At 34.7% G+C, this 19,123-nt stretch overlaps 1 protein-coding gene across 2 annotated transcripts in view; it reads left to right on the forward strand.

Moving 5' to 3' along the window:
- INTS6 (integrator complex subunit 6) overlaps positions 1–19,123 on the forward strand; it is an 89,032-nt gene that overhangs the window by 15,452 nt on the left and 54,457 nt on the right. For both annotated transcript variants that reach the window (XM_042962910.1, XM_042962965.1), the window contains exon 5: positions 7,121–7,210. In XM_042962910.1, the coding sequence (XP_042818844.1) occupies positions 7,121–7,210 (90 nt within the window). The remainder of the gene's footprint in view (positions 1–7,120; positions 7,211–19,123) is intronic.

The following is a 19,123-nucleotide window of genomic DNA, read 5'->3' on the forward strand; positions in this document are numbered from 1 at the left end:
CATTCCTGTAATACAACGAACCTCCCACCCTTTAAAAGAAGCAAAACTGTATTAACGACAGTGAATTATTGAATAGAAGATATAATTAGCACATCAAAACTGTGATTTCATAGATCTTATTGATATAGATTGAGGCAAAAATAAAATAACTGACTTCAAGGGAAATATTGAGTACATAAATATTAGTACAGGTAATAAGCAGATATTGACAAAATTCTGGTTGTGGTATGCAGTTGCCTGAAGTTGAACAATACTGAACTAAATGTTATATATACTAGTTGTATTTGCAAAGTATGTATTAAAAGCTGCTTTTCTCATTTCTATGTAGTTGTAATTGTGTTTATTATCAGTATTATGACAAGTCTTTGGAAGTGAATTGCATCCTAAGATATTTTTCTTTTAGAAATAAGTTTAAAGGAGATGAATATTATGAAGTAGATGACATCTATATCTAACACAGAACAATAATATTAATATTTCTGTGTTTTATATTTTCTCTATAGAATCTGAATTTTGACAGATTATATAGGGAGTGTCAGCATTTCTAAATGAGAATGAAGTAGTTGGTCATATTTTAGAGGAACATATATTGTTACCTCTTTTTTAGATATGGTAGTAGAGGAAAATAGGATTGATAATGCCAGCTTTATGTTCTTATGTAGATTTTACAAAGATGTAAATAGGGGACCTAAACATCTAGTTTAGCAACTTAACCGTTAAAAAATTTTTAATAGCTGTCCTACTGAGTACTTGTCCAGTGGCATATGCATGAGAACCATTACTGATGCAGTACTTACTTCTCACGGCGATTCTTTCCTCCTTTTGACATAGTTGCTGTTGTTGCTATTACTTAACTTGAAAAGGAAGTTTTAGGTTGAAAAAGCACAGTCTGTTTCTGGAAGTTTCTGATTTTCTTGCTAGGGAATACGCTTTTAGCCTATATGTGTAAGACATTATACATCCTAACATCTCTTTGGTTGATTTCTTTTGACTGTACCTTTCTGGGCATATGGCAAAATAACTAGACAATAGTAGGTGTAAGTAGCTGAAAATGCCATCACTGGAGAGCTGGTGGGCTGACATTTGGTGCACATTTTCTCTTCAGTAGCCCCTTTAATCCATGGGAAAAGTAGCTTTGCTATGGCTGTCCTTATGAGGTTGTTCCAAGGACTGATAACATGGAGCATGGTGCACAGGGAGAAAATGAGTCCTTTGGTACCATAGCAGAGATAGCCAATGAAAGTTTTACTGAATACTCAGGGGTGCCTTGCTTTTGCTTTGGAAGATAATAGTTAAGACTTATTTAAGAGTACAGTAAAATTCCTGTATCTCTTCCAGCCCCCCCCCACTACATTTTAAATTTATTGGGTAAAATTAAAAATTCTGATTCTGAGAACTGGGTTAGTTTGTATTTGAGGGAAATATAGCCTTTTATATTTTCAAAAAATTTTTTTTGGAAAATTTTCAAAAACTTTTTTGCAAAAATGGGTTCTAGTGGGTAAGATTACTTTTTTATTATTTTTTCATTTATTTATTTCTGAGGGACAGAGTGAGACAGAGTATGAGTGGAGGAGGGGCAGAGAGAGGAGACACAGAATCTGAAGTAGGCTCCGGGCTCTGAGCAAGCATTCAGCACAGAGCCCGATGCGGGGCTTGAACCCACGAACTGTGAGCTCATGACCCGAGCCGAAGTTGGACACTTTAACTGACTGAGCCACCCAGGTGCCCCAAGATTACTTAATTTAATTCTTTAAATTTTCTTATTGAGATTTTATGCCTTAATTTCATTGTTTTGGCTAACCCCATGGTAATATTAAATTATTGCAAGAACTTAACATTTGCATTTTATGTTATCTTTAGCAGAATTTTTACCTGAGGTTTTTGACCAGTAGTAAAATCAGTTGTTTTTTTTTTTTTAAATAAATTTTCTAAATGAGAAGATTTCCATTAGTAAATAGGTAGAATATTATACCTTGCACTCTATCCTTTAGGGACATGTTTAGATTTCTTTGCACCAAGAAGTACAGCTCTGAGAGAACCATCTGATTTTAATTCTGCTAATGGCAAGAGTCCCTCTACTGGTTGCCTTTGATGTAGCAGAGCCTAATATTACTATTTTTTTTTGGAGATCTTGTAACTAAGATAAAAGCTATTTATAACTTTATGACCAAGGTGAATTTTGTGGTCTATTCTAATATGGACTGTCTCCAAATTGAGTGACTTCATAAACATACAAGGAATAAAAACGTAAAGATTTGGGAATTACTGAACTGCATTGGCTTGGCAACAGATAGTTAATGACATTATAAGTCACAACTTTTGACCTTGAAATGTTAAATTATTTTTTGTAACACATGAAAATTGTCTCATGATACTGGTAGACAACCAGAAATGTGCTTTAATTTACTGGGTAAAAATGTGTGAGAAAGATGCCAGTTATTTCCCGTGCTTCTGCCAAGCATAAATGCACTTGCACAGGCGGGGGAGGAGCAGTGTAAACTGTAGAGAAGAAAACTGTCTTGGAGCAACATCATCTGATCATTTGTTGCAGGTGATTTAGAAATTTATGCTTAAATAAATTTATTCTAACATTTATATTTCTATATAGAGGTAGGGATAATTTGTTCCGGAAGAAATAAAAACTGTCCTCTTGTATATATGTGCAGTAAGTCATTATTACTCTAATTTTTATCATGACTAATCCTATTGTCTTTTTTAGTGTGATTCTTGAAGGGATCTTAGCCATGTTAGGGTTAAATAATTAAATAATTATTTTATTAAATTATTAAGTAATTTATTTTATTAAATAATTAAATAATTAGCCATGTTAGGGTTAAATAATTAAATAGGTGAAATGAAGATGGTCATATTTTTCTTTACTTTTTTCTACCTTTGATCTTTATCTCAATTTTCCAAAATTTAAAGTCATTAAAGATCTTAATATTGTTTTACCTTGCTTTTGTACCTATGCTCTCTGAAAGTTGGTTGACATTCGTTTTCAAAAGTAAACATTCCATTTTGTTTACATTGTATTTTGTTGCAGTGTGTTTTTGTTGGGGAGAGGTATATTGATTTATATATAGATAATTTAGGGGTACCAGGGTGGCTCAGTCGGTTGAGTGTCTGACTCTTGGTTTTGGCTCAGGTCATGATCCCAGGGTTGTGGGATCAGGCTCTGTGCTAAGTGTGGAGACTACTTGTGATTCTCTCTTTTCTCTCTTAATTACCCTCTGCTCCTGTCCCCGGATTATGGTCTCTTGTTGTCTCTCTCTCTCTAAAAAAAAAAAAATTTTTTTTTTGTGGGTGAGAAATCACAAAGCAACAGGAAACCAAGTAAAGGAATAGCTCCACTGTAGTTAATTTTGCTGTAGATAGAATATATTAAATAAAACCAAACTGATTGTAACACTATTAATTATTCTGTGAACATGGCACAGTCTAGGTTCGTGTAGAACTGTATGCAAGAGGATTTAGTTGCTACCAACAGGACTTTTAGATGCTGTGGAAAGACCATGATATTTAGAACTGGAATAAGGTTCTGGCTTTGCTAGTTACCAGCTGGGTAACTTTGGATTATATTATTTAATCTTGTGAATATTTTACTGTACCATGTTTTTAGGGTTAAATGAGATCGCATGACTGTTTTATTGTTATTGTCAAGTACCTGATTATTAGTAATTTCAGGTATAGTCACTATGGAGAGTACTGTGTGTATGACTCCAGTAAAGTTTCAACTAAAAGTTGGTTATCAAGGAAAGAGTCACTTATATTTTGATGTTTTAATTTAGCTTACATTTTAACTCAAAGGCTTTGCTGAATTTTAATACATTTTAACTTGATTTTTAGATATGATGGTCCTTAAAGTATGTACTGGTTTTTGGATGCATATCACCATTCGTAAAGTTCAATACGTCATAGATCATTGTTCTTTAATTACAAGTGTAACCGACTGGCCTCTGAAGAATAATTCTCACTGTGCTTATACAGGAATAAAAATTGATGTCAGACTTTCATTCAGAAAATATAGAAGAAAATTTGAGTTAGGTGTAGAGGTGCTACAGAAGCACTGTTCCAATTATTTGGTCCACGTAGTTGTAGCTTAAGGGTAGAAGCAAGATAAAATAATTCTGAAGCTATCAGGATATCTTGGCCTTCTTTATCTCCCTTTGCCAATTTTTGATCTATCGTGGTATTTGTAGAGACCAGGAGAAGAGAGTTCTATGTACATAGGTACATTTATTATTGGTGAGATTGGATTATCAGGCACCTGACACGATGCTTGTCGTATGGCAGCCACTCAGTAAACATTTGAGTGACAAACATGAGTAAATGGAGAGTGGATGGCTAGACTGACACAGGACAGAGGCAGTGTACCCTTGTATCCTAGCAAATTCATGAGTTGTTAATGTGTTAAGCTAGGGAAGCACTCATTTATATTGAGATATAGGTAAAGTATCTATATCTTCTTTCAAAGCTTGTTCAAGTTTGAAAAATTCTCAGTGGTTCCATGAACTTGGGCAGGTTTGTATTAAACCTCAGTCAGTGAGTCAATGAGTATTTTAAGTGCCCAGTGCTTAAATATTTTGTGCTCAGTGCTGAGGAAGAAATAATGACATGCTCCTTGACTTCAGTTTACTCAGAATCAGGAAGCAATGATGAACAATACAAGACGGTGTATTTTTAAAAAACTATAGTAAATACACATAACAATTTACCATCTTAACCGTTTTTAAGTGTGGAATTTAGTAGTGTTAAGTATTTTCACATTGTTGTGCAAGGTGTTGTATATTTAAATTAAAAATAATTTGAGAAGGAGAGAGGTTAAATGCTGCAGGGAAGTAGTATTCAAAATGTACTCCGTGGGGACGCCTGGGTGGCTCAGTTGGTTAAGCATTTGACTCTTGATCTCAGCTCAGGCCTTGATCTCAGGGTTGTGAGTTCAAACCCTGTGTTAGGCTCCACATTGGGCATGGAGTGTACTTAAAAAAAAGAGACAAAATGTACTCCATAACACCACTCCAAATCCAGTTTTATTTGAAGAAACATTCTATGTATCTATATTTTATTAAGTTTGAAAACTGCCACTATTAGAAGTTGGAGAGGGAGAACGATAAATTATTTAAGGGCAGGCTAATCAGGGAAGGCTTCATGGAAGAAGAGGACTTAAACTGGGCCTTAAAGAAAAATTCGGAATTGAGTGGGTTGTGGGCAGGGAAAAGGGAAGACATTTTACGAGAGGGAACCAGGTGAAGTTCAGCAGTGACAATGAACATGGGCTGTTTATAGATCTATGAGAAGACTTACATTATTAGAATTTATTATTTATGTTGGGGGTGAATGGTGTGACAGGTAGTATAGTGTAATGTTTCTCCAAATGTATTCCACTTACCATGAATGTTGTGGAGAAGGAAGGGAAGGTAAATTCATGTTTGTTTGTTTTTTTAATCCCCTGCAAGTCTTCTGTAACAGTTGGATGCTTCTATGCACTCGAAATCTTCTAAAAGTTATAGCCAACATATTTTAATTTGACCAGAGGTTGCTTTCCCCATTTGGAATCATTATTTCCTGGACACCTGTTTGAAAAATGTATATGCCACCTGCAAGTTGTATGACTTGATCAAGAAATTTAAACTGCCAAATCTCCCCTTCCCACTTTATGAAGATCAGTTAAAATCACAGTGTATGTGAAGTGTTTGTAAATACATTTAACAAATAGAGTATATGCTGTAATATGCTAGTGACTGAGAGCTATATAAGTGTAAGGGAAGTTTATTGAACTATAGAATATTACATGCATATAACCCTTCTACATCCTTGCTATTCCAAATATGGTTTGTGGACATTAGCATCTCCTACATTGCAGTCTTGTTAGAAATGTGGAACCTTAGGGGTGCCTGGTGCCGGTTAAGCGTCTGACTTCGGCTCGGATCATGATATCTCGGTTCGAGTGTTGGAGCCCTGTGTTGGGCTCTGTGCTGACAGAACAGATTCTGCTTCAGATTCTTGTCTCTCTCTGCCCCTCCCGTGCTCACGCTCTCTCAAATATAAACAAACATTAGAAAAAAAAATGTGGAACCTACTGAACCAGACCTACTGAATTAGAACATGCATTTTATCAAGATCAAAGTGATTCATATACACATTAAAATTTGTCATATGCTGTTCTGCATCATATCCAGCAAAACTTCATTCCATCCTTTCTTGAATGTGTTAATGGCAGAGAATTTGATAATTTTCAAACACAAGGTTTACGTCTTTGAAATTCTAGCCTTTGGTCATAATTTTGTCTTAAATGTGCCTTAATATCTTAAATGAGAGCCATTTATATGTAAAAGATAAGTTTATGTTTTTCTGATTCCCTCATAGAATGTGTCCCTTAAAATTGATCATCATACTGAGTAATTTGGCCAGAGATTTGAGTGGAAGTTACCGAAGTTCTTTCACTTTATATATGGAGCATTTGAGAGTTTTGTGTCACTTGTCTTCCATTGCCTCTGTCACTGTTGTTTTTGTACCTTCTCTTGCCGAGCAATTGAAGTAACATCCTTCTTAATTTTTCATATTGGGCTATCATTAAATTTCACTAACCTTAGAGTAGCCCTTGTGTTCCCATGGAACCAGATTTTAGAGCTCTTCCGTGCATATATCCAGTCACTTGGTTAGATGTTTTGCTTACAGGCATAAATTACATTGCATTGTTATCTTCATGTACTATGTTGCCTTTCTCTTTAACAAGTTTTTCAGAAAAATACTGTCTTTTAATTTTGAATATCTAAATAAGATTATTAGAATTGAGCTATAGAGTTCCTTTTAAAAAATTAAGTACTTTTAGTTATTTAAGTATAAATGCTCACTGTAAAAAATTAAAATAATAGAAAAATGTAGAAAGAAGTGAAAAGTCTAACTTTTCCTCTACCTAATCCCATTTCTTTAAGGTTAACTTCTGTTTAGTGCATGTTTCTTTCTGAATCTTTTTTTAGTGTACAAAAGGTATATACAGTATATAAAACTTAATAACAAGAAAAGTGGATTTATACAGTGTTCTAAGAATTGGCTTTTTACTCAGAAAAATTAAGCTGATGTCTAGACCTTAATATAATTAATGTGTTTTTGACTTTAGGGACGAAACCCTTTTTTTTTGGAGCCAGCAATAATTATTACAATTACTGATGGGAGCAAGCTGACTACTACCAGTGGAGTCCAGGATGAGGTAAGTTATATTCCTGTCAGCATAGATTATGCAATTACAGTTGAAAAATTATTATTTGTATATGTACTGTAGGGTATTGAACACCTTAAATAGGTTTGATTATTTGATGCGGTCTAGAGTCACTTGTCTCCTAGGACTTATCTACCTTCTCTGTTCATAGCAGTGATCTCCAGATTTTCTTGAATAGGAATTTCTGTGAAAAACTTTGAGCCTCCCCCCATTCTCCAGCTCCACGTGTATTTTTGAGTTTATGTGAGGGTGACAGTTTCAGTTCATACAGTAAATTTAGTGAAAATGAAATCTTATTTTCAGGTTGAAAAAAAATAGGCACAGCACGCTAATAATTTCTTCCATATCTCAGTGGATTGTCCTGTGCACTCTACTGTGGAGACTTCTAGACTAGACTAGAGCAAAGCCAAGAGGAGTTTAAGACTAGGAAAACTGAAGGTTTTTAGACACTTTTATTCAAGTCATGACTTAAAGCTAGCCTCACCTATTCTCTGCTAGCATTCTTTATGCAGAATTGGTTGCGTGTGGTATGATAGAGTGGCTACAATAGACTTATTTTAACTTTAAGCTGTTTTTACTGTAGTATTTGATACAGTTGACCCTTGAACTGTGTGGGGGTTCGGATTGTCGACTCCCTTGTAGTTAAAAATTTGTGTATAGCTTTTGACTGCCCCAAAACTTAACTATTCATAGTCTGCTGTTCATGGGAAGCTTTACCAATAACATAAACAGTCGATTAATCCATATTTTATATGTTATATGCGTTATACACTGTATTCTTAATAATAAAGTAAGCTAGAGAAAAGAAATGTTATTAGGAAAATCATAAAGAAGACAAAATACATTTATAGTGCTGTACTGTGTTTATTGAGAAAAATCTGTATACAAGTGGATGTTTGCAGTTCACATTTGTGTTCAAGGAGCAACTGTATTTGTTTTTCAGAATATATTGATATAGATGGGAGGTGTTTTAGACTACCTTTTTTTTTTTTACTGTTTGCATTTGCTTTAGAATCTTAATTCTTGTATTTACAAAGGGTTTAATTAAGTAGGAAGAGTATAGTTTTTAAGTTTAGTAATTTTTAGAAATACTTTCATTCGTGTGATGTTGTGGAATGTCACTTGGACACGGAGTCAGGATGCGTGCGTTCTGGTCTTTGTTCGGTTACTTTCTAGCAGTGAACTTTGTACCAGTCACCTAACTTCTCCAATACTCTTTCCTTGTCCATGAAATAAGTTGGCAATTCTTGCCTTACATCATAGTTTTGTTGGAAGACTGAAATGAAATAATATAGGTCAAAGTGCTTGCTAGGCTGTAAAGCAATGAGCGTAGTAGTGTTCTATCATGAAACAATGGAACCAGTAGAGTGGTCATTGCCTGATCTTGAGTTGTGTGGAAGAGAACCAGAATTGTTTTGTTTGAGCAGTTGATGTTAAAGGGAATTTAGGATATAATTCATAGAGATAGAACTGAAAATTTTAGGCAGATTAAAATTCATATGAAATAATTTATAGTCTACATAATTAGTAGCATTGGAATGCTACATAGCTGAACCTAGTGGGTTTTTGGACTTTCTTGAACTAGGTTGACATGCATAGCCAATTATGTCCTGCCACTGTCAGGACCCAGATGGATATTAATTATATATATGAACAAGGAGTAGAAATGTTGCTTAACTTTAAATTTGAAACTTTGAAGTTGATTTTTCCCACTTTACTCTCCTTTTGAAAAATTTGAGAGGAAGATTTAGGTATCAATAATCAAATCAGAGGTATTATTAATAGAACCCATAGTAATTTCTTCAACTTTATTTTATATCAATTAAGTCTTCTGGTGGTTTGTTTGTTTCCTTCCTTAATGATTTTGATTTATAGTTGTGATGGCTGACAAAATATTTCTATTTTTTGTAAAATATTCCTACATGTAAGATTATTCATTCAGGATGCTCTGTCTTGCTGCCTTTGTAGAAATGTCCTTTGGGGTACAATATATTTTGTTCCTATATAACTGGATTCGTCATGTTTATAATATTTGTTTTGGAGGACCTCCTTTAACTTTTAAACATATTTTGAAGTGTAAATGGATATTAGAATTGCTCATCTTTCTTCCCAGGTTTTTGGGAGGGATATTGGAGAAATGGGACTGTGTGCTTACAGTAATCTAAAACTACCTGGCAAGTAAGATTGGGAAGATTTTCTTGTGGGCAAGCATCTTCCATTTTAGTTCTCTTGTAGCTTCTATGATAGTTAGCCTGGTACTGTGAACAGAGCTTATATTAAAAAATATTGATTATAGATACTATGGTATGAGTTTGGTAGTCCTCAAGATGAAAATTACTATTATTTATCAGAGGCAGAAGATTCGTTTGTTTTAAGGCAAAGGTGTATTTTGCTAATGTAGTTGGAACATAGGTCTGTGAGTTGTTTTGGTTTTCAAGGTTAGGAATGTTTTTGATCCTTTGCACATTTGGTTCTTAATGTCTCAACAAGACTCCTCTTGTGGGGCAGAGAGAATGTACCCCAGATGTGCATATAGTTGAAACGTAATTTTTGCTAAAATATTGGGAAGTGTTGGTCTGTTCTAGCCCAAGTAATTAAATTATGTGTTTCATTTTAAGGAGTCTTTCAATTAATAAAAAGTATAAAGATGCTTTTTGTTTGCTTGTGTGTGTGTGTGTGTGTGTGTGTGTGTGAGCGCGCATGCACATGTGCACATGCGTGCTACATGTGATCTATGTTGTCATAATTTCTACTAGACAATGAGAAACAGAATTTTGTCTTTTGTCTCTTCCTCTTCAGATCTCTGAACCTTTGCTTTTGGCAAAACTTGATTCTTTTTTAGATTTATTGAATGAGTGAATATATCAGTGATTTCTATGCTTGTGTATATATAATTTTTGATTGCCTGTGGCTGCTCTTGATGTGACCTGTTACTATTTATGGAGTTGTGCGTCCCACCTGACTGATATCCTCTGCTCAAAAGAGTTATACTATCTCACATGGGGTATTATATTTGATCTGCTGATGTTATTTTTCAGGAATATGTGTTTCTGCTGCTTTAAAATCATCCTTATGGCGTATAAGACGACTTAGAGCTCGTGTAGTCTTTTTATTTTACAAATGAGGATATTGAGATCCAGGGAGACAAAGTGATTTGCTCAAGGTTATAACATTTTTTATTGCCAAAATCTGGATTAGAATTGATGTATAAATTCCAAAGACATCCCAGCCCCTCCAGACCAGTGCTTTTTTTCTGTTATGTCTCCTGCTTCTATATTTGATTTGTTTTTTTGTTTTGTCCTAAAATTTATCTTCTGTTTACCTGATTTCCTGGTTTGTCTACTTCACCTTTCTATACAATTGTGATGTAGACATTATGTTCTTGTTCACTCAGTGCTCATTGAATGACTCTTATGACCAGGGCATTCATTTCTAGGCAATGAAGATACAAAAGATGAACAGGGTAGATTTCTGGTTCTTTTTTTTTTTTTTTTTAATTTTTTTTTTTTTTTTAACGTTTGTTTATTTTTGAGACAGAGAGAGACAGAGCATGAATGGGGGAGGGTCAGAGAGAGGGAGACACAGAACCCGAAACAGGCTCCAGGCTCTGAGCTGTCAGCCCAGAGCCTGACGCGGGGCTTGAACTCACGGACCGCGAGATCATGACCTGAGCCGATGTTGGCTGCTTAACCGACTGAGCCACCCAGGCGCCCCGATTTCTGGTTCTTAAGTTTACAGTCTTATGGGGGGAGATTACTCATTAAATAGTTTTATTAAATAGAGATATATACTAAGTGGGAGCACTAAAGAGGGAGGGGAGTGTTAATATGACCTGTTTTGTGTATGTGTTAAATCCTGTGTACTGTGAATTTTTATCATCATTTAAATTTTCATTGAATTCAAGGGTCTTGTGGATGATTTAGTATTAGGATGGACTCTTAGCTTGTATCTGAAATTATTATAAAGAAGCCTGGTATAAAGTTGTTTTGAGCCTAGAAAATAGTTAATAGAAAAACTTGGTGTCATATTGTCTCTTGACCTGGCTAAGTTTGTTGAGGACAGAATGACCCAATTTCTTATAACTTATTTGTCAAAATCATATAGGGATACCATTTCCTCTGTGATAGTTCATCACTTAGCAGTGTGTTAGGAGTTAGGAGACTAACGGTTTTGTATTGCAGGCAAAAATCTTGAGCTGTATATGATCGTTTTACCTTATTTCATGACTTTAATTGTCTTTTGGCTTCATTTAATGAAAGTCCAGGTTATTGTCTGACGTGTCATGAGTGTGTTTCTAGTGTAGTACTTCTGAATAACTCTCTAGGACTTGGTGACTGTTGTGTTGGACGAGTATGTGTGTATTTTTTGCCTCCTTTTTTTTTTTCTTTTTAAGTGTAGCTATTTGATAAAATTGGTTCACAATATTTTCACTTTTGAGGAGTGAGTTAGATAGGATTTTGAATTCTGATACACAAGAAAACTGTATTGCTTAGCCTCGTAGTAGTATTCTTTGATGTTGATAAGTGTACGCACTAATGGCCAATTACAGTACCATTCATTATGTTTAGTACTGATGTATCAGGTGTTTTGGTAGAATCACAAAATCAGAATTATTGAAAAAATTTCGTTCTGTTTTTAATTTCCTGCAAAGATCCTCCCTAGCACTGTTTTGCAATGGAAAACTATTCTTACTATGATTCCAGGAACACATGGCTAACTATATTGCTCAATAAAGTAGCCAGAAGAAATCCTGCCAGTACCTTCTTGGCGATGAATGGCATTCCAGGGTAGTGTAGTAGTTATTTTTCTCTTCCTTGAAAGTGCTAATAGTAGTATTATCTTTCAAATATTGAGATTTCTATATGCTGAAGAATGTTTCTGCATCTCTTTATCAATGTTGTGATTGCCCTGGAGGCTAACGTTTTAGAGAAGATACTTGCAGTAAAAAATAAAATGTTGGCTTTTGACATTAAAAGTTTTGCCTTCTTGGGGCTACTGGGTGGCCCAGTTGGTTAAGCGTCCAACTTCGGCTCAGGTTGTGATCTCACAGTTCGTGAGTTTGAGCCCCGCGTTGGGCTCTGTGCTGACAGCTCAGAGCCTGGAGCCTGCTTCAGATTCTGTGTCTCCCTCTCTCTTTGCCCCTCCCCCGCTCATGCTCTGTCTCTCTCTCTCTCTCTCTCTCTCTGTCTCTCTGTCTCTCTCTCTCTCTCTCTCTTTCAAAAATAAATAAACATTAAAAAAAAAGTTTTGCCTTCTTATGACTTTCCCAGCTTTTTAAGACAAACTAGGACAACTACTTTTATAACTTCTTGGCAAATGTTCAGAAAGGGCTTCTGTAGAAAGAGAATGTCTGAGTAATCTCAGCTCTGTGTTGAAGTGGCTACAGATTAGGTAGGGTTTTATCTTTCAACTTGTCAGTTCTCAAAAGCTGATGCAGAAGTCCCCTCAGCCTTTGAGAGGTGGATTAGTGTTAGTGATTTTTCTGGATCATTCTTTGTAATGTAAATGGTTTTACCTTTTATAAGGATAATCTTTAGGATCTATAATTATGGTTTATTTAACTCTTTGTGATCTGTACTGATCAAGACAACCCAGAATTTTTTGAGTTTTTTCTTGTACCTGAAGTAATTCTGAAATCTCATCTCTCCTGCCATAAATGTTTTTATTTTAGTAAAGTCCCTAAAAATGTGTTACAACTATTTAAAAAAATTTTTTAATGTTTATTTATTTTTGAGAGAGAGAGTGTGAGTCGGGTAGATGCAAAGAGAGAGGGAGACACAGAATCTGAAGCAGGCTCCAGGCACTGAGCTGTCAACACAGAGCCTAAAGCGGGGCTCAAACTCACGAACCATGAGATCATGACCTGAGCTGAAGTTGGATGCTTAACGGACTGAGCCACCCAGGTGTCCTGTGTCAAAACTATTTTAATTATATCAGTCAAGACTTTTAATACATATTTAAAATAGTTGTTTTTTTCCCCAGTACACTTAGAATTTTGGAGCAACTTTTTCGTTCTTTTTTCTTTTTAAAAAAACCTCTAAGGAATCTTGAGGAATGTCATTGTAGTATCATGGAATGTACCCAAAGGATCTGTGTGTAAATGCATTTTTTTGAGTTTTCATTCATCCCTTAGCAGTGATGCCTCTTACTGATTTCTAGGGACTCAGTAATTTGTGTCTTAGTAGTTTGTGTTTAAATGTTCTAAACATATGTATAACATTACTGTATATGTTAGTCTCTATCAATTCAACTTTCTAAGAACATTTAATAAGAATTTGTTGGATACGGATCATTTGTATTTTCTTTTTATACCCATATTTTTGGCCCTATTCTCTCAACTCCTGGATTTATTATTCCTAGTGTGCTATAGAAATGTATATACATCTGTAATTGAAAACTGAAAATATGTAAATGGTAATATGTATATATGTATATAATATATAAAATATTATATATACATTTATATACATATATAAACAAAATATATGTATATTGAAAATACGTAAATTATAATACAAATTTATAATTAAGAGAAGTTGGTGAAATGTTTCAATTCGATAACCTATAGTGAATTTCAGCAACACATTTACAGTACTCTTATTGAATATATCTTTTTTCAAGGGCACGTGGAAAGAAAAACCCTTTAAGGATGGATTGCCCCTAGCCAAACATTTCAATAGAATAATTTTTTTAAAATACTGGCTTATCACTCTTTAATGAAGCTGTATGGCTACAATAAGTAATCTATTATCTAGAATTCTGTGGTAAGATATATCAAAATAATTTTTATTCAGCAGGTGAGGCAGTTTCACCCTGCATTTTATTAGCCTGTCAGAACCAATAAGCAATCAGAGATGCCATACATGTAAGGAAAAATTTACTTAGAGATGTTTCTATTACCCTTCTGATTGTAGCTCTTCCCTATATAGACTATAATGTTTAGAACGTTAGTTTTCAAATGGCTGCATCAAAATCACCTAGGGTATTTTATAAAATATTTATGGCTCAGCTCTAATTCTGAAAATTTTAGTTCAGTTGATCGTGACAGGAACCTGGGAATCTGTATTTTTGAAAATGTCCCAGTTGATTCTGATACACATATTTGAAAACCATAGTTTTAGAATACAATATAATTACAAATATGTATTTTAAACTATAAAAAACACATTTGAAAGTGAACAACTTTAACAAAGCACCTTCACCATTTTTGACTTACAATGCTAGCAAAATATTTTAAGATAAAAATTAATTGTTGACCTTTGGAATTGTTAAACTTGGGAATGGGCTTCCCGGGAATATGGACTAGGTCTTCTGTGAATATTTTTTACTGTGTTTGATATGATTTAGAATCGATTATTGGATAGCCCTGAAATACTAACATGTGTGCTGACCACAGTCTATAATTACTGCATTTATGGTATGCCGAGTTTGAGGAGGGCTTTTAGACCCTGAATATGAGATGAGGTAGGAGAGGAGAGGATAAGAAAAAAAGAGTAATTAATTCATATTATCTGTCATGTGCTTGCTATCACTGGCTTAAGGAGTTTTTATCCAAAGGACTGCATAGTATTCTGTTATCCTTATTGTGCTTTAATTCCTGGTTTGGATATTCATAGCTAGCATTATTAATATATATATATGTATATATAATATATATATATGTAATAATATATATATATGTAAATATATATTTATTTTAATATGGATGGATATATATATATATATATATATATCCATCCATACACACACACACACACACACACACACACACACACTCAGATGAGGGCAATTTATAAAGAATTGGTGATAGTTACACTTAATTTTTGCTTTCTAGAGAGTTCCTGCTAAAATACCCTTCTCTAATGAATTGTTCTGATTTTCAATTCTTAAAGTATATTTTAGATTAGTTCATCAGTATTTGTGTGTGTGTATGTGTGTGTGTGTGTGTGTGTGTGTGGTATAGTAACTTTGCTTGTGTACAAGAATAGTGGTACACCATACATTTATATTTAGTACTACTATTTTCTAGGTATTGGGGACACAAAGATGAAATTAAGCAAGGCTCTTGCCTCCAGAAGACATATTTGAAGATAGGCAAGGAAATAAGCATTTGTAACACACTGAGATAAATCTCATGGCAGAAATAAAAGCTTTTGAGAGAGCATAAACAGGAACTAGGTTATGAGAGATGAGTAAGGAATTGAGCCATGATACTTCAAGAGGAGGGAATAGTGTGTGAAAGTATGAAGGCATGAAAACAGTATATGGAGAGACTTGAAATTATATGAGTGGGGTATAGAAAGCATAGGCAAGAGAAGTGGTTCCTTGAAATGTAGGTAGAGGCCAGAAGAACCCCCTAAGGAGACTAGACATCATTCTGTTAACATTTGTAGAGGAAGTATTGGAGGTGTTGAGCAGCAGTGGAGTCTCATGATCAGATTTGCATTTTAGTAAGCTTACTCTGCCTGCAGGGGTGAAAGAAGATAGGTTGAAGGATGGTAAACTGGGAAGAATTAGCAAACGACATGAAATAATCCAGGAGAAACATGGGGTGTGCTAAAACTAAGCCAGTGCTGGATAGAAGGGCAGAAATGTGAGTGAGAGATTTGATGGGTATGCTAACTAGGCAGGTCTTCAGAGATGGTAAAGTAGGAGAAAAAAAATCAGCATTTGAAAGGGATTCTGAACCAGGGTCCATGCTTGGGCTTTAGAGGGTTCTGTGAATTGCCTGAAAACATACTAGACATTGTCCATTTGTGCAATTATCCACATTTTTCTGGGGGACAGAGGTCTGTAGCTTTAACCATATTCTCAAACAAGTAAAAAAAAAAAAAAAAAAAAAAAAAAGACGGCCTAGTTGTATTTCAGAGTTTCCAACTTGAGATCTGTGTGGATGTTGTTAGTGTTAACTGAAATGGGAATATTGGATATATAGTAGAAAGGAATATCAAATAATTGTTTGATAAAATATCTTGAGGGTACCAATATTTTAAAGGAGTTACAAGCCAATTTTTAAAACAATAGTTCAAAGACTTTTTCTTGCCTTTTAACATTATGTCCTAAGAAAAGTATTTTGTATTTAAAAACAAAGAAATAAGCAGAATTTATCTCTAAATTTTGATAGAGTTTGTATTTTGAAGCAGATTAAATAAGTAAATCTTAAGTCATTTTATTACTTATTTATCAGGTCCTTAAGTTTTTAAATTTAAGTCATAGTGATATGAACATTTAAAATTGCTTATTTCAAGTAAGTGTGAACATTGAACTTGAGAATGCTGGGAGAACAGCATTGTGTGTGTGAGGACACCTTGTACTAGTGTGAAGTCCACTGAAGAGGATGCAAACCCAGTTTCTTTTCTGTTTATCAGTATGTGATTTAAGAATAGTTGTAGATTGGCTTTAACTGCGCTAGTAGTTTTCTGCCAGTTAAACTCCGTGAAAGTGAGCCTGTTAGATGTATTTTATGCCTCTCTAAGTCAGATTACAGTTTGAGAGCATGAAAAAGTTGAGTATTGGTCTCAATACTGGTGAGGCACAATCCCATAAGCCATAGGCTGTTAGTTGTTTATAAATACCTTCATTATACTTATTTAGCTGTGTTCCATAAATAGTTATTTTATATAAACCTCCATTTTCAATTGTTCTTTTCAGACGTAATAAAATAGATATAAAATTTTTTAGATTTGTGTATTAGGAATAAACTATGCAGTGACTGGAACTATGGTCTTTACATCAAGGCAAGGCTGCATTTTGATCTAGACAAGGCTGTTTGGTTTATTTTTCCCCACGCTCTGTCTTTTCAGGTTGAATTACTGATTTTTCCCCCTTTGTTTTGTTTGTTGTGGTTTTGATGTTTTTTTTCCTTTCAGCTAAAGGAGCAGCCCAGTGGTTTTCAAGAAGTGCCAAAGTGCACTGACTGTCTCATGATGACTGGTGCCTCAGGGAGGGTCATGATTCCTGGATACAGGATCGACCTGATCCTGGATGTCACTTCAAGCAGTCAGATCGTGGGGAAAAGCCTTGTCTAATGGCTAGCCTTCCTCAAAAGTCTGATGCTAGTCATCTCGGAAGGCCTCAGAAAAAGCCTTAAAGGTGAGCAGAGTAGAGTGTAGTTCTCTCTGGGGGCTGTGACTATTGGTTGGAGAATATGATTCAACATAGAATGACAACCCTAACTTGACAACTCCAGGTTCAACTGGTAAATTAACTTTAGTTTATACATTTGTTGGTGATGATGATCAGACCCCAACTTTTGAGTTGTTAGAAACTAATAACCTCTTAACCTTAAGATCTGTGAGGGGAGGAGTTTGAGATTTCCTGGGCCCTTCAGAACCTTAGGTTAGTATCTGTTGTCTTCAATGTAAGTAGCCTACTATCATAGCTAAGGAACATTTTGGTTATAAAATCAGATAAGTACAGATGGATTAAAAAAATTAGCTAGTGAGGTAATCTCTGAGTTTATATATTTATCAGGTGTTAATTTGTATATCATGTATTGATCATGTGTATCAGGCAGTTGGGCTTCAGGATTCTGATGGACAAATTTGCATTTGATTTGTCTGTTATAATTAAGAAAAATTAACTACCTTTGAAGTAGTTTATGTAGTTCGTATTCTATTGCATTCAACTTGAAGAATATTAGGACTGTTGCATTATGTGAATAACATTTTTAGACTCAATAAAAAGATCTTTTAGAGATGCATTGAGCATTTTGTTTTGGAAAAAGTTTCGTTCTAGACTTCTTTCTCTGTGCTTTGAATCACTTACAAAACCTAGTTGTCATATAATAACCTTGGTTGCCAAATTTTCAAGTAAACTCTAAAAATTTGTCCTAAGACTCAATAGGGTTTTTATCTATTTATTTATTTTGTTCTTGTTGTTGAGTTGCCTGTATTAGTAAAAATGAAAAAATAATATGGGCATGCACTATCCCCAATGTTTGTACATTTTTATGTTTAGATATTATAAACGTATAAATGTGTGTGTGTATATATATATATACATGTATATATACACACACCTTATATTAGTATTAGAAAATATCTACAAAAATAGAAATTTTTAAAGATGAGATGAAAAAACTTATACAAAGGAAATTCTGATATTTTCTTCCCTCACATCATAATGTATACCAGGAGTTTGCAAACTTAAAGGGCCAGGTAGTAAACATTGTAGGCTTTTCAGCCCATATGATCTGTTAAAACTACTCAGTTCTGTTGCTGTAGGGCAGAAACAGCCATAGACAATATGTTAAACCAGTGAGTGTGGCTGTAGTCAATAAAATTTTATTTACCAAAACAAACATGGGCTGAATTTGGCTGGTGAGCCATAGTTTGCTGACCTCTGGAGTCTGTCTTGTTTTGTAGACCACTGAATTGCGTTATACTACTTTAGGTCCTTTTCACCATGAGTTTTAGAGTGTAGTTGATCTTGCTTAATGAGGTGAGCAGAAAATACTAGTGGTCAGAATGTATTGTTTAGTTGAACAAATACTTCTTGAAACCAGTGATATTCAGACAAAAGGTTGGGTGCTGGGAGTATGAGTTTGGTGACAGAGAGGTCAACAGGTCATGGTGTAAGAAGTGAAATGATTACAGCACAAGCTGCTGAGAAAGTGAGGGTGGCGCTGGGAAATGATGTCTGAGGTTGGACTTTGAAAGATTAATTCTAGTTTGTGAAGCAGATGAGTGTAAAAGCATAAAAGGAAGTAGATGAGCATAAGGCATAAAGAGAGGAAGAGAACCTTATACACCTCAGCACTGATAGTTGACAGAATGTTCAGGAAAGAAGCAGCAGGAAATGAGAGTGGACAGATGGCATGGCCCATTGTGTATGCCCTGCCAAGGAATGTAGACTGTCTTAGAGGTTGATGGTAATAACCATTGAAGAGATTTTGGTATAGGA

The sequence above is a fragment of the Panthera tigris genome, chromosome A1 (assembly GCF_018350195.1).
Source record: "Panthera tigris isolate Pti1 chromosome A1, P.tigris_Pti1_mat1.1, whole genome shotgun sequence".
Taxonomy (NCBI): Eukaryota; Metazoa; Chordata; class Mammalia; order Carnivora; family Felidae; genus Panthera; species Panthera tigris.